The sequence below is a fragment of the Anabrus simplex genome, chromosome 8, assembly GCF_040414725.1.
Source record: "Anabrus simplex isolate iqAnaSimp1 chromosome 8, ASM4041472v1, whole genome shotgun sequence".
Taxonomy (NCBI): Eukaryota; Metazoa; Arthropoda; class Insecta; order Orthoptera; family Tettigoniidae; genus Anabrus; species Anabrus simplex.
The window spans coordinates 231,783,611-231,801,001 of NC_090272.1; the positions used below are offsets into that span (position 1 = coordinate 231,783,611).

Consider the following 17,391-nt stretch of genomic DNA (forward strand, 5'->3'; position numbering starts at 1 on the left):
ATTTGATATTTGTGACGGTTATGTAGCTGTTGGAAACAAAGGTGCAGGTAATCTCGAGAGACATATTGTAGTGAAAAGCACAGAAAAATAATTAGAAGCATTTCTTCTAGCAGTAATATTGATTCATTTTTCCCAATTAAACATTCCCCACTAGACAGGAAAATTCGGACTACAGAGGCAACAATGGCATATCACACTGTTTGTTACCATCAGTCGTATAGGTCAATGGACTGCACATCAAAGTTGGATAAAGTGCTGTTTGCAGATTCTGAGATTGCTAACAAAATATCATGCGCTAGAACCAATACTGAAGCTATCATAAATGATGTAATTGCCCCTCATTCCATTGACATTATCACTAACACATTGAATAATTGTATTCCTTTGTTTGGAGTGGGTACCGATGCTAGCAACCAGTGGCGACTCGTGAAAAAATCGTCCTACGTGCTACATAAAACAAGCTAAATACGCTGCTTTAAATATGCATATTGCCATGATGAACATGGCATACTTCAAACTTGGTAATAATAATAATAATAATAATAATAATAATAATAATAATAATAATAATAATAATAATAATGCAACTTTTCTCACAATTTATAACTCAGAACAAACAAAAACAACATTAATTTGGAAGCAGATGAATTCTTCGACAACTGTCTACGAGATAAATAATTCATTGGAGAAATATTGTTTTTACTAACCTAATGGCGCAACTTACATCAGTGCAAATAGAATCGTGGGAATATAGATCCCCACTAAGAACACTAATTTAATTTCACTTTATATACACTGCAGTGGATAAATAATTTGATAAATCTTCGTATAAACTTTAGCACTAACACAATGACAGAAAAAAAAACGCACCAGTAATATAACCGCGAGAAAACAGCTAATGACGGAACTGAATAGAGTGAAAAAGGAAGCAAAAGAGAATTATATGAATGGCATACTTCAAGAGGGTAATGACCACAAAGGGAAATGGAAAAAGCTGTATTCATATATCAGGAACCAAAACCGCACAAAGCAACTGAAAGAGCTGCCAACTGATTCATTGAGACCTCCCCTATTACCAGAGTAAATGTCCGGCTCCATGGCTAAATGGTTAGCGCGCTGGCCTTTGGTCACAGGGATCCCGGGTTCGATTCCCGGCAGGGTCTGGAATTTTAACCATCATTGGGTGTACGTGTTGTTTTCATCATCATTTCATCCTCATCACTACTCGCAGGTCGCCTACGGGCGTCAAATCAAAAGATCTGCATCTGGCGAGTCGAACATGTCCTCGGATACTTCCGGCACTAAAAGCCATACGCTATTTCATTTCACCAGAGTAAATTACATTGTAATGCGGGATAACATTTAGGGTCAGTCAAAGATTCTTTGACTCACCTACGAATTTCTTATTTTTGACACAAAAGGAAGATGGATATTTTAATAAGCATGTGTGAGATAGATTGCCTCCACTTACGCTTTACTTTCGAGCCCAGACGATGCTACTCTCTAGTGGCAGATTCGCTTACCACGTTCAACATAAGCACGGCCCACTGGATCCCTCGCTGCGCTCCAAGGAGCTATTTACAGCGACGCATCAAGTCGGCCGTGAACATAAGGGTAGCAGGAGACATCGAGTACTTCTACCCCCTTGCGGGAGAGGAAGTAACTATAAACGGGATCAGTGAAAGTTGATCCCGGTTTACGGTATACTCCGCCGGCTAGGGGGAGTGTTGCAAGCTTGGCTGCGCCTGCGTATTGCCAAATAGCTTAATATGATAATAGTGGAAACAAGACCGACTACAATATATCAGACCTTAATGCTTCTCTCGATTGGGAGGAAAATGGCGACTTCGTGGTCGAGCGTTTGGGATATGTGGTTGGTTCATATCTGTGTTTACATTCTGTAAAGAGTGTTATTTTGATCGAGTTTATTGAAGTATAAAGTATATGTTTGATGAAATAGTAATCTATAACGGTTTATTATTATGGTGTTTTGTTAGGAGTTTATATGATGGTATTTTTGATGTATAATAGTGTTTATATTGCCGTGCTGTATTTCACAAAATGGGTCGTTCCTGCTGCGTTCGTGGTTGTAGATCTAATTATACCGTTGCTGAAGCTTTTACATTCCCTGAAGATAGATCTCTACAGGAGAAATGGATAAGGATTATTCACCGGGAGAATTTGGAAGTCAAAGACAAAACTATCGTATGCTATGTGTGTAACCAAAATTTGTGGTTAGGGAAGATCTCTTTCCTACCGATAATGGTGAGCCTATTCGTTTTTGTTTTCTTATTCAGTCGGAGAAATTTCATGTAAGTTGACGATAAGTATTAGTTTCTATGTAGAATATAAGTGTGTGAGTGTATTTATACGGGTCAATGGTCACTAGGATCTGTAATTATACGCAGTCATGTGAGAATATGTTTGTTTTGATCGAGTTGTGAACCGGATTTAAATCAAACTATGGCAATGCCTCTTATACATCTATTCTTAAGTTCTCTAAGGAATAAAACATTAAGAGAGAAGTGGATTAGGAACATACATCGTGAATATTTCTACAAAACAGTAGTGTGCATATGTCATCTGAGAGTAAGTCTGAGATTAGGGAAGACTATTTTTTCTAATTCTAAATCCCCCTGTGGGTGGGGGCGGTAGAATAACACCCACGGTATCCCCTGCCTGTCGTAAGAGGCGACTAAAAGGGGCCCCAGGGCTCTGAACTTTGGAGCGTGGGTTGGCGACCACGGGGCCCTCAGCGGAGTCCTGTCATTGCTTTCACTTACTTGTGCCAGGCTCCTCACTTTCATCTATCCTATCCGACCTCTCTTGGTCAACTCTTGTTCTTTTCTGACCCCGACGCTATTAGGTTTGCGAGGGCTAGGGAGTCTTTCATTTTCACGCCCTTCGTGGCCCTTGTCTTCCTTTGGCCGATATCTTCATTTTTCGAAGTGTCGGATCCCTTCCATGTTTCCTTCTGATTAGTGTTATATAGGGGATGGTTGCCTAGTTGTACTTCCTCTTAAAACAATAATCACCACCACCATCACCATCTAATTCTAAATTGTGGACCTATTCGTATTCCTCGAAAAAACAATTCATTTAGATAGAAGATAATTGATATGGTGATGTTCCTTCAGTGTCTATGTGCTTCAAAGTGTCGCGTAATTTAGATGCAATTGTATTTTGAAAGAATCTGTGCTTGCCTGCGGGAACATTTGGCTAGATCTTGGTGTATAACAAAACTTATAGTGTGACAGATGGAGCAATCTGTACACTGTTACACAAAAGAAATAATGACTTGCAGGGATTAGCTTCGTTTGTAACTCAGGGGTTTTATTGTACCAATACCTTCTGATTCATGCTGTGGATATCTGTTATCAAGCAGTCTACACCAAATTGAAGCTCGTCCATGTAGGCTAATGACATCATTGTTTAGAGTCAACAGAGTTGTTTTACTCATGTTCTTCAATGGGGAAAATCCTATTATATCTTTAGTGTCTGAACACTTCATTGCTAAGTTTACCATCATGGTTGGAAGTGCTACTATATCATATGTCAACATATGATTTAAGAGTTTCCAGTAAGGAAGGCTTAACATCACCGGGGCTGTTCATTGCGCTGGCGTAATCATTTCGGGTGTACTTCATTTTCATCGAGTGCTGAACATTAGAAATTGTCCACCACTTTGAAACTAAGGCAACGCGTTATGTTTCATCATTCTTATGAGAGTGCATAAATTGAGGAATTTCGCACCTTAAATTATTTTTAAACATTCAAAATGGTGTTATAAATATAATTTTAACAGTTTTATAATGTATTTCCATCTATCCAGCGAAGTGTAATCTAAGAGAAAACGTTATTTGACTAAGTGAAATTTCGAAATAATCAGCTTGTTGTTCTCTTTTGCTGTGGGGCTGTCCATCTATTCTTTTTTTTTTTTTTTTTTTTTGCTAATTGCTTTACGTCGCACCGTCACAGATAGGTCTTATGGCGACGATCCCATCTATTCTAGCAGAATATGTGTAATTCTAGTTGATTATATGTGACGAGTACTTGTTCGCGAAGCGTTTTCATACTATGATGTTACATTAATCATGTACCTACCTACCATTTACCTACCACCTTTTGCAAAATATGTACGTGATAATTTCGTAATTTTTCTGGCGGATTGAACCAGATATTGTGTAGCTCTTTCAGTGGTATCAACACACGTAATTTAATGTGACGCCGGGCTGAGTGGCTCAGACGGTTGAAGCTCTGGCCTTCTGAGTCCAACTTGGCGGGTTTGATCCCGTCTCAGTCCGGTAGTATTTGAAGGTGCTCAAATACGTCAGCCTCGTGTCGGTAAATTTACTGGCAGGTAAAACAACTCCTGCGGGACTAAATTCCGACTCTCCGAAAATCGTGAGTTGGTTTATCGTCGAAATGAAGTTATTGCGTGCTACCCTAAACTTCATCAGTCGGCAGCTACTGCGCCCACGACGTCCACCATCTTGGTTTTGATATTACGGTCTGATATATTGTAGTCGGTCTTGGTGGAAACTCCTGCGAGAAACTGGCGACACCGCTTCTGCGTGCCATCTAGCGGTTCGAGAGGGCAACTACTCTTGCTACTGCTGTCAGCTGTGTATGCCAGAAGTGTCTTATTTGTACTTGAGATAGTTTTGTGCTTGTTATGTATCACGATTTTGGAAATGGCAGGAAGAGGATTTATTTGTGCTATGTATGAGTGTTTTAATTACAGAAGACAATGTGATCGCAAGTCATTTTACAGATTTCCTGACAACGAAGTCCTGTGAGTATAGGTCTACCTGTGTCTGTATTTTTTTTCTATTTATGAGAACATACTTTCTTTAAAATATTGTTATGATTAAACCTATGCATTTAATCTATTTTTAGGTGTACTCAGTGGGTTGTGAAGAGCAGAAGGGCAGATTTAGATGAAATTCTGAGGACCAAAGGACCAGAACATTTATATAAAAGCTATGTAGTGTGCTCGGACCACTTCTCAGAAAAGGATTTCAGAAACAAAAATCTCTTAAGCCAAGGGTAGGTATATACTGTAATATTATATTTTCTTCTGGCTTTGCTTATGAACTTTCTTGAAGTACAAACATTGCATTTTTCGATCATTATAACTTTTATCACTAGTGAATGCCTGATTATTAAATCTTTATGTTTGTTACAGAATTTGGCCAGGTGCAGTGCCATCACTGTTATGCCACAATATCAAACAGACAAACTTGAAGAGTAGCCCGAAGAAAGGAAAACGAGAGCATGAATCTACCCCAGAAATTTCAGATGAGTTACCGGTACCAACAGAAAGTGCAGGCCAACCAAACCAAACCCCATGGCACTACAGCCCTTGAAAGGCCTTGGCCTACAAAGCGACCGCTGCTCAGCCCGAAGGTCTGCAGATTACGAGGTATCGTGTGGTCAGCATGACGAATCCTCTCGGCCGTTATTCTTGGCTTTCTAGACCGGGGCCGCTATCTCACCGTCAGATAGCTCCTCAATTCTAATGACGTAGGCTGAGGGGACCCGAACCAGCCCTCAGGTGCAGGTAAAAATCTCTGACCTGACCGGGAATCGAACCCGGGCCCTCCGCTACCCCTACACCACGGGGCCGGCTGAAAGTGCAGTCCAGGAAGATGATAAAGTGCCCGCAGAAGAGAGACTGAGTAAATGCTGTTCAAACTTAATGCTGAAATATAGGAATTCTCAGAAGTTGCTATCCAAGTACAGATCAGTGAATAAAAGTTTGAGAAGAAAATTGTGTGTGCTGCAGAAAAATCAGTCAAAGTGTAACTGTGAGAAAAGTGTTGTTGATAACAGTGTTACTCACAACTTTATAAATTTTCAACTAAACCAAGGGGACCGTAAAGCTCAGGGTCGAAGATATTCGAGTACTGATAAAAGCTTTGCATTATTGTTCACCAAAGTCATAAAAGTTCATGCAAGACCATTTTTCTTTGCCAAGTACCAGGTCATAAGGAAGCTGGTTACAAAATGCTCAAGTGGAACCTGGAGTAAATAAAATGGTTCTAAGCTTGCTGGAAATAAAAACCAAGAAAATGAGAATGGAGGAGAAGGTTATTTCTCTGGTATTTGATGAAATTTCCATCAAGTCATCACTGTCATATGATCCTCAGAAGGATCAGCTGGAGGGCTGAATGAATGTAGTGTACGTATATGTAACAGCTATGCAAAATTACTGACTAACAAGTATTTCAAAGCCCTTATAAAGGCATATGTGAATAGAACCAATGACTCAACAGTGAAAAATATTGCCTGTAAAAATACCAAGTTTAAAAAGGTATTGCATGTGTGATTTGCTCTTGAAGACTGTAGGCCCTAGTCATAACATGACGATCTAATGTTTTAACTTGATAATACATTTGTTTTATTCTTATTACTGGTTCACTCAGATCAACATCAACCTTTTTCCTTCCCTATATTATATTACAAGAACGACGCAAACGTCTTAAAGTCTGTATTTCATTGGGTTGGAAGTCGAAAAGTTTGTTCCCCGGGAGAACGGCGCTAGGTGTTCGACAGATCTCGTCCTGATTTTCACAAAACACAAATTCATATCGTACTCAAAACAACGAAAAGGCACCAGGATAATTGTACTGTACATAAATAATATTGCTTACAGTTCCAAGCTACGTGCTGGAGCCCGGTAGCACGTACTGACCGGCCGCCGCTGCTAGCAACCATGAGGCTTTGAAGCTTTTTCCTATTGTTATACAATATTTCAACTATAAAGAAAATGGTATTCAAACTAAAGTCTTAGAACTACAAACATAATATTTCTGCTAAATGCGCTGCTTTTAGTGGAGACAATGCAAATGTAAATTTTGGAGGGGTTAATCGTAGAGAAGGCAAAAACGTATTTTCAGCACTTAAAAGCAAATTAAATGAACCTATAATCGGGGTTGGATGCCCAGCACATGCACTCCAACAAGGTGCTGATGAGCTGCCAGTTAACGTAGAGAGTATAATTTTAAAAGTCTTCAATTATTTCCATATGTATACAATTTGCACTGAACGACTCGAAGAATTCTGCGAGTTTGTTGAAATAAACTATGAACAGCTTTTGTGTCACAGTTAAATAAGGTGGTTAAGTTTGTTTCCTGCAGTAGAAAGAATTCTAACACTGTCATATTTTCTTTCTCAGCCTTCAAATTCTGTTCCTGCTATAATTCGGTCCTTTTTTTTTTTTTTTTTTTTTTGAAACGAGTTTTCTGAGCTTTACATGTGGTTTGTTCATTCTACTACGCACATTTTTCACAACAAAATTTCATACATTTTAAAAGAAACGCTCTCTATAGCAGAAGTTTGTGATATATTAGGTTCAACTCTGGCCATACTGAATGATAGGATGGCAAAGAAATCCATACCTCTTAAAGTCAAAAAGTCTCTGAAATCCGTCACTGAAAATGGCTTCGAAAGAGAATCATTGCATTTGTAGAACATGAAACGTGCATTCAATACCTGTTAAGGTGGTGTAACCCTATGATGGAAGACATTCAGTTTGAAGATGTTCTTCCTTGTCTCGAATATTTGCAATCTAAAAGTGTGGAGATAGAGGATTCTAAACTTTATGACCAATTTCGCAATGTTCAGAATTACACTAGGAGTTCCGAAATCGATAAACATACAACATTAGACAAGCAGTGTGAGTTTTTCAAATATGGCCCTGACATTGAAACATTTTGTGAGCTGCTTAGAACCTGTCAGTTTTATTTCGCTATTCCAGGTTGCATTGCAACCGTTGAAAGAGTGTTTTCCCTGATTAATACACAGTGGTCAGAAGAAAGAAACCGTTTGCTGACCGAGTCGGTTAAGGGTATTATAATAGTGAAGTATAACTTTCAAAACATGTCATGTGGAAAGTTTTACAATTATTTATTACAAGAAAATAATTCATCTTTGCTGTCGAATGTGAGTGCAGTCGATAAGTATCAGCATAAAATAGCTACAACTTCAGCATCTTCATCAACATAACAGTTATAAGGTATGTAATACTAAATTTTGTATGTAAATATTAAAATTATACTTGACTTCCCTTTTAGAACATTTTAATGAAAAGTCCTCCTTTTATTAAGAGTCTGTCCTCCATTTGAAAATTTAGAGTTGGTCACCCTATCCTTGTAGAGATATTCGCATAACTGTAATTAATAAGTCGATTGCTGTTTCTCTTATAGCCTACGATAAATTACCTAACAAACTTCGCAAATACCGTAGGCCTAACTCCAGTACGGTTATCAAGTAAGAAACAAAAGTAAAAGAATAAACTCACAAAAATATATGAGAATAGCTCCTGTACCATTCACTAACGAGTGTTTTGTACCATTGCAACAATACGGGCATCTAGTGCAGATAAGTGGCTGCAATAGAATTAGGACTTCAATTTGTCGCTACATTTGCTTGTTGAGCCATTCATCACAATAAGAACACGTTAATAACAGGCGCGGTGCGTTAACCCGCTAGAAATAGGTAAGTCTTAGTAAAATGGTTTATTACGAGCCTGTTCCTGTAATTAGCTCTGTATATTCGCGATAATATTGACATCAACAGTCTGTTGCTCTGCAAAACCAGGGAAGGTTTCAATTTCTAGACTGAGGACGCGGGGCTATGAGACGTGAGGAAGGTGCGCAAGGCCAGGGACTATGAGGAACAGAAAAAACAGCCAGCGGTAGACACGGGTTACATCGAGCAGACCCGAAATTAGTCGAACTACTTTCATAGCGCGCGCGGTTAAAAATTTGCCGTAGGCCTATGTGGTAGGTTCTGAAGGGATTTTAGTTACACGTTTTTGCAGTTTTTATGCAACAGCAATGAACCAGAATATTTTGGTATCTACGAATTGTATAGCATAAATAGGCGTACGTAGCCTAAGTTTATGTAATTAAACATTTAATTAGCAAGACGTGTTTTATGAGAGGTAAGTAAAATAGCAAAATACACTAAGGCTACTGTAGTCAAGAGATAAATGAGGCGTGCAGAACACAAGTGGTGTAAGTCCAAAATTGGCAAATTTGTGATAATAGCATGTCTGTACACAATAAGATGTCTTCTTTTCGGAGGCAAAGATAAGCAAGTCCGTAGTTCTCCCTTTTCCTCACATGACGCAGCGCTCTCCTAGTGCTGTTACAGATTTCCTCCTTTCTTCAATGTAGTAGTAAATGAAATGGGGTATGGCTTTTAGGACTTTTCGTTGTCTATATGTTTTGATCCCCCCTCCCTCCCCCCCCCCCCACCACACTTCTAATTTCCAATTGCCGCTACTGGACAGGTCGACAGATAGATATACGTCATTTCATGTGTTATGTAAGAGGCGAGAAGAAGAGGATGTGTAGTACTTACTCACTGGTAGAAAATTAAATCCGTACGTCGCTAATTGTCGATGACTTCAGAGTTGAACCCCTCGATGCTGGCAACCATATTCTTCTCAATTGAGAGCATGGCAAGGACAATGACCCGAGGCATGGTGTTTCAAGGAAAGTTGTTCATTCCACTGAGGTTGAGAGAAGTCTTTCAAGAGTAACATAGGAGTTGTGGCTAATAATCTGAGAGAACGTGTCTTGTAAATTCCCTCTCGTGTGAAGTAGTGGTACGTCTGGTCTTTGATACGAAATAATGAATAATCCCTTTGTTCATATAATTTGACAATATATTTCGTTAGTTCGACTTGCTGTATGCTATAGGTTTTACGTTTTCTCCGAATTTTTATTTTGGCAAATGGGCCCGTGTCGCACTTCAAGGTTAAGCTTGCTCATCTGCAGGGCCAGAATTTTGATGACCTAAAAATGTTTTAAAATGATCAAGAAATGACGGCAAAAATCCAGTTAAATGATCCTAAAACTACTAAGAATTATATAAATTTTAAAATGAGTCGTTAGAATCAATTTACTAATCGATTGGGTACAGCTTGTGTTTGTGTTCTAGACATTACAAAAAGTTTGTGTGCTTTTGCCAAGTCAAGAAAACAAGGTTTACGATTTTACGTCTTTACATTGCCCGGAGAGCTTTGCTCTGCGTCAGTCATTACTGATCCACATTTAGGACAGTCGCCCAGGTGGCAGATTCCCTATCTGTTGTTTTCTTAAATATTGCAAAGAAATTGGAAATTCATTGAACATTTCCCTTGGTAAGTTATTCCAATCCCTAACTCTCCCTCCTATAAACTAATATTTGCCCTAATTTCTCCCCTTGAATTCCAACTTTATCTTCATATTGTAATCTTTCCTACTTTGGAACACACCAGTCAAGCTTATTCGCCTACTAATGTCATTCCACTCCATCTTTCCACTGACAGCTCGGAACATACCTCTTAGTGGAGCAGCTCGTCTCCTTTCTCCCAAGTCTCCCCAGCCCAAACTTTGCAACATTTTTGTAAAGCTACTCTTTTGTCAGATATCACCCAGAACAAATCGCGTTGCTTTTCTTCCGATTTTTTCCAGTTCTTGAATCAAGCAATCCTGGTGAGGGTCCCATACTCTGGAACCATACTCTAGCTGGGGTCTTACCAGAGACTTATATGCCCTCTCCTTTTCGTCCTTACTACAACGCAGAAAACTGCACCCTTTATTTTTAATCCCATTCGTATGATTACCCCAATGAAGATCTTCCCTTCAGAAGAAAATCTTGACTTTTCACGAGGAAGACACTTCTGCAATTGGAGGTCTCTCTCGTGGAATGTGAACATTTCCAAGAAGTAAGTGGTGAACGACAAAGCGTAGGATTCTCCCTTAAAGTTGCGATAATATCCAATACCACACGCGTAAATGCTTTACAATCCTCAAACGTGTAAAACAATTACAAAAAGTAGAAAATAGTCTAATAAATCTATAAAATGACCAAATAATAACGCATAAATGCCCTAAAAATACAAACTGTAAAAAAAATGACAAAAATGACGTAATAAATGAGCATTTCTACAACGTGGGAAGTATGATCAGTTAGCAATGTCTGTTATGAACTATTAAAAGATGACATGTCATCAAAATCTTATCCCTTGCTTATTTGTAATGAAGTCGAGGTGTATAAGCTCGACCTCACTATGGCCTTCGCGAATGTAGACTGGCATCTTACAATCTATCATTAACAGTTTGATTGGACACATGACGTCCTGCAGCCACTACAGACGCCGAATCGAGTTCCATAGCATTCATCTCGGGGTTCCTCCGACCCAACAGTCGAACATAGCGGCCATCGTTTGCAGTTATAAAGCATTGACGGCTGATAGTTAAGGGTAAGCAGAAGGTTAGGCTCTCAACCCCACAAAAATGTGTAAAATGCGTCAGAGGTCAATTTTTGGTCCTTTTAGCTTCAATAGTCGTAATGCCTCGACCGTGGGCATGTGAACCACATACCCGGTGAAACAAGTCCAAACATCGAAGCATGACGAATATAAGAACCAAGTGTGATGACTCATCGAGTTCAGGCGCGCCTCGCCAGGCAGCGCTAGAGTTTGGTAGCTCCACAATACCTATCAGCTGGTCTTAGGAATGGTGAAACAGGAAACGTGTTACTCCGTAACTGATAAGTATATACACTGTTTTTTATATTTAAAAAATGAGAGATTACAATTAAAATACCACGGCAAAGAACAATGGAAAAATATCATAAGTTACACGGAAATAAGAGCTACGACTTTCATCACATGTTGCGAAAAGCACAAGTTACTCGAGTGTATATATACATAAATAACACAACTCCCAGCATATTAAAAAACACCCATGAACTATTTAAAGGTAATACTCTACTTACCATCTCAGTTTGTCGGTTACTGGACTTTCGAAAGCTAGCGTGAAGATTTGGAGTATGTTCGAGATTGTAAATCTCGCCGGATTTCCTTCACTCTGAAGAAAAATCGGCACTTCAGATAATGATAAACAAGGCTGGGGATTATATCCATAACATGTTGAAGACAACAGCCAGCACCTGAAGGATCAACTGAAATTTTGTCTATAGAATCGATACAATCAAAAAATATTTCGCTCCACATCGATTTTGAGTTCAGTTTTTCACTAAATACTTTCTCGGCCTGGAAAAGAATGTCACATACACTTTTCGAAGGGCGTGTTAAAAACACTTCATTATTGCTTGAACCGTAGTCTTTTATTTCGGAGAGAACTGAAAATGTACTATGAGAATGGACACAGGGCGAACACTTAATAAATTTAGAAGAGTGCTTAACAACGTACCCAGCCAAATGGTTCACTAAACACTTCTCAATCGAAGTTTCGAACTGTGTATTTCTAACCTGCTTCTCCAATAAATTGATCCTTGATTTTGCTGAGTTTAGACTGGATCTAGCTCGATTTAAATTTCGATTAGCATTTTTAGGCGCCTTTTTGAGCGATAATATTGTCTTTTCAGCATCAGAAAGCACACTAGAATAACCCAAATTTTTATCAACATTAGACTGACCTTTTAATTCTCCACTTGCTGATACACTCCCGTCTTCAATCTTCGTTCTTCTTCTCCTAGTGGTGTCTAGATTCTTTTTTCCTGTTGGGAGTTTCACGGAACTTAATCTCACTTGAAAGGTATTTCGGCAAATTAGGGAAAATGTGAGGCACTGCTCCTGGACGTAATTTCCATCTCTCACGAGACATAACCACTTTTTCACCATTCACTATAAAGTTATCTGATTTTACTATCAAATCATCAGAGAAATGAACTTGACAAATTCTATTATTTCTTTCGTGGAATAGCTCTGGCCCATTTTTCAAATTTGTTTCTATCCTTCGGTGGTGAAAATAATTTTATACCATTAACTACTCTACCATAGCCTGACTTACAGCCAGGCACAAAACAGTACGGCATGTTGAACTATTAATTTAATCAGGCCACATAACACACGTGCTTCAAGTGCTCAGCACACAATGAACTGAGTTTAGGAACTGAAAGCAAAGGAAATTCAACTTGTTGACTTGAAATATCTAGCACAATAGCATATCCCGCCCTTTCCAACACATGGTTTGCCGGTCTATTCCAGCACGTGTTGGCCACCGACGTTTGCAGTGCTCCCAGTGGCGGGTCCACAAACTACCACGCTATAACAGTTGAGTCATCACACCTGCCGAAGTAATGACAGCAGTATATTTCCTAAAGAAAGAAAAGTCTTACCGCAGGCGGCAGACATTATCACAAGAACTAGGAATTTTAGGTGCTGCACCAAAATACTTGTTCGCTATTAAAATGCCCTAAGTACCTGGTCTTGTAAAGAAGACATAAAATGAACAACCCTAACTGTGTTTTAGTTGTACCTCTTCTCAATGCAAGCTCATTTTTGCACCTTTCCTTAATGTCACTACCTTTCGCACTTTTCTAATACTTTATTTGGTTCATTCGCTGCATTTTTCTTACAGAAATTGAACAAGAAAACTGAATGTTTCTTCTGTTAAGCTTGGTTCTACGTAGTTCCGCAATTCGCCACTAGCATCGTAGGCTCCCTATAATGCACTAATCGGCAGCTTAAGTATGAACTTCGTGACTGTTGAACTATTACCTTACCGTTCTCCATCAGCTGCTTGTCTGCCGCCCTTCTTAGTATTACGTAGACGACGGTTCAGAATGCGCTTTGACTGTGTGTGGGGTCTGCCATTTGCCTATGTTGTCAGTATTAGTACGAAGTGTGCTGAAACAGAAAATGATCGCCGAGAAAATACGTGAGTGCTAAACAGTTTAGTGCAGATGGTATTCAGAGCGACGGGTCTGTTCTGAGGTGCAATGGTTGTGATATATCCATGAGAATTGATTAAAATCATCGACGTAATCATGTTATGCAGCATAAAGCTAGCGCAAAACATGTGATGAATAAGGAACTCAAATGTAGTAAGGGTGCAGTGTAATAGCAATTCATTGGCGAGCAATGGCTTCTCCAAATCCATGAAATATATAGGGCCTATGTATGTATATTTACTGAAACAGCAAAGATATTTGTGGCATGTGGTATTCATCTTTCCCAGCTTACCAACCCTATTATGAAAGGTATTTGCAGAAATATAGTGGGAAGTCTGTTCCAGATGAAAGCACATAAAGAAAATCAAATCATCAGAGTCTGCATGAAGAAACATGACAGCAGATAAGGCAAGTAATAGATGAAAGTTCGTTATTTTCTATTTATATGAAACTAGAGGCAGGCAAAACAGATATATTCTAGACCTTTTAATAGCGCCCCTAACTGGACTGCAAGTGAAATCCATGCTCTTCAAAATGTACTTTCTGAATTAAACCAATAATTCAAATGTGGTCCAAAGTTTTAATGATGCATGTATTGAGTGTGGCTAGCAATTACGGACCAATCATTTTACAAGTTATCGGCATTTGCGAACCTGAAACCTACATGTGACCTGCATTGTACTGAAATATGAATATTTATATGCACATACATTGCATCAAGAGATTACTAACATGGCTCCTGCTAGGAAACAAACGTATGTTGAAAATACAGGACATCCTCTTCTAACTTATCTACCTGCGTAAAGGCTGAAGTGTTTATTTGTAATCATTTTAAGACTATGAAATGTCCTAAACAGGTTGTTGTGATGGGTGTGAAGGAATCACTGGAGGGTACTGCAAAGCAGATACTTCAACAGAACTCACAAGAAATCCTTTCCATCTGCTAATCTCCGATCTGACTAAGATTGGGTACAACGACTTCAGTAGGAATGCTGTAGTCAGCCGTATCAAAATTAGATGTCCAATCATATATTTAGTGCCTGTTTTGGGGTGTCAAAGGTTTTTCATTTAAGCACAGTATAGACAGAAGTGGAGCACTGTTGTCAATTCTCTGCTCCCGATCACAAAATGTACTGTAGTTACTTGCACACTGCTGAGGTTAAGGTCTGCAATAGACTGAACAATATAGAAACTCTCGTCTCCAGGGATATATTCCAGCTTTCTAGTCTGTCCTGATTCAAGAACACTGATGCTCAAGTTTTCAGTTTGGGTTGTTAAATATTCTGGGCAGAGTGATGGGTATGTTTTTTGTAGGAACAATAGTACAAGCCCGCGTTTTGCCATTTCTTGATGGATGCAGTATTTTTGTATCCGTCTCTTGGCACAGGCCAGAGCAAAGTGTAGCTTCCACCGAAGTCCCAGTCTCATCCATGGCTGTGACAATATGGAAGCTGCTGGGGTATGGGTGGTGGTGAGTAATGACATTTGGAGCACAACTAGTGTCTGAGTGTTGTGGACGGTATTGTGCTCCAGTGGCACCTTCTGGTCCAGTGAGGAAAGCAACGGCAAACTACCTCACTCCTCATCTCGCCTAGTACGCCTCATTCGGGCTCTGCAATTGGTTTTGTGGTTTCCCTGTAGCTGCATAGCCTTCGGTGCTGCCATTTGTTGATCCAACCAGCCTCTGGGCTGATGACCTAACAGATAGTACAAGCGAGTGAATATTTCCTTTTCCACCCACCGCACGGCACATTTATTTAGAGCTAGTTTTACATGTGCCAAGAAGTCTGCGCTCTCCTTTAAGAATACAACCTTTGTTTTATATAACCTTAATAATAAACATATTATTAGCTTTACAGCCCACTAACTACTTTTATGGTATTCGGAGACGCTCATGTACCGGAACATAGTCCCGCAGGAGTTCTTTTACGTGCCAGTACATCTACTGACACGAGGCTGACGTATTTGCGCACCTTCAAATACGACCGAACTGAGCCAGCATCGAACCTGCCAAGCTGGGGATCCCACTCTGACGGGGAAATCGTCCAGGGAGAAGAATGAAAAAGTTAATAAAGCAATTTCTATTTCACTGGAAAATGATGAAGTGCAAATCTCTCACGAACGATGTGGATTACATGATGGGCTGCTGCGTATATAAAAGTAAAAAATATACAAAGTTGTATATCACGAAGAATTAACGGTCTGTAACAGGCCTCTTTGCAATCCACGCTTTGATGGCAGGAATTGCGTACACCTTGTCGGCGACAGCTTGGAGGTGCGGATATTTCCCAACCACATTGTCCTCCGCATAGAAGTTGATAGATTCGTGTAAGCCAGCGAAGTGAACATCTGCCCAGGTGAGCTGCAATCAAAAGAATACAACACACTGTGATAGTACATATATCACACCCCCGAATTATATGTAGAAGTTAGAGATATTATTGTCAGTATTCGATTTATTATTATTATCATTGTTATTATCAGTATTTCATTTGTATATTTTGCCATTTATATTGGTAAGCTGGAAGATATCCACATATGTATGTATGAGTAATTTGTTTTGCACGAGTGGGAAAACGTTGCTTTAATAACTCTGGTAATTTGGTTGAGTCATATGGCTACCCCAGTGTTTGTTGTGATGTACTTGTGTCGGGAAATTCATGAGTCATGTATATATCCCAGCCTGATGAGATGAGCTTGTTGTTGTATTAGGAAAGTTTGGTGACTCATGGAATATACCCCAGAGTTTGTTTATCTCTTGGGAGCAAGGTCGTGACTAGAGATCACTTATGATTGGTGGGCCAGGACCAATCCAGACGTATCATCTGAGAGGAGGGGGATGTTGATGTCTATAAAGGTTGACGGCGGCAACCAGTGACATTGTAAGGGTGATTGTAAAGGTGATTGTAAAGGAACGAGAAGGAAAATAACTACAACCAGTGACACTGTGTAAGAGAACTGCAACTGACGCACTGTACGGGAAGGAAGTGGTGCTGATACACGGTACTGGAGTGACACGGCTGCAATGGACTGGACTTCAAACGTTCGTGGAGCGTAGTCTTGTTATGTTCGTGGAAAGTGGCTGATGTGGAGAGTGCTTGCGCATTAAGTATTGTAGCACTTGTGGCTGCCTACCATTATATGTTGGTGAAAGCTATCTCAGACTTTCCATAAATTTATGTTGAGGATCGACAGACGTGTGTATATAACTTTACAACAAGTGTTAAAATATGTGAACACAGTAGTACAAGGTACAGTATCTGTGTGATGTGATAACTGCCGATTATGAGAATCGGTAAGTCGAATTGATATAGAGACAGTGAAGGGTATTTATCTACATGTATGTACATTGTTCATCGGACCATCTACAAATGGTAGCTTAGTTCTCGCTTTCGTTTTCCCACGATTTTCATTATTGTTGTTGTTGTAAATATGGAGTCTTCCAGCAATATTTTATGTGTGTATTATATGTATAATGTTGTATGTTGATGAAGTGCTCATGCACGGAATTTGTTAAGAATATAGTTAGCTATTTTAGAATTAGTGTTATTGATGAACCTAGGTGCAGTTCCTACCTAATTAGTCGTTTTCAGGAGGTTAGGTAAGGCCTGCAGCAGATGTACCAGTACGCAGCATTATGTACACGCCCTGGGATGTACAGTTTATCATGCTCTTATCTAAATTCGAGGGATC

General features: G+C 39.5%; 1 protein-coding gene across 1 annotated transcript in view; it reads right to left on the minus strand.

The window, feature by feature from the left end:
• Window positions 1–15,760: 15,760 nt before the first annotated feature.
• The window catches only part of LOC136879388 (glutathione S-transferase), a 35,786-nt gene continuing 34,155 nt past the window's right edge, over window positions 15,761–17,391 (minus strand). Inside the window, exon 4 of the mRNA XM_067153204.2 lies at window positions 15,761–16,060. Coding sequence (XP_067009305.2) covers window positions 15,893–16,060 — 168 coding nt within the window. The 3' untranslated portion in view covers window positions 15,761–15,892. The remainder of the gene's footprint in view (window positions 16,061–17,391) is intronic.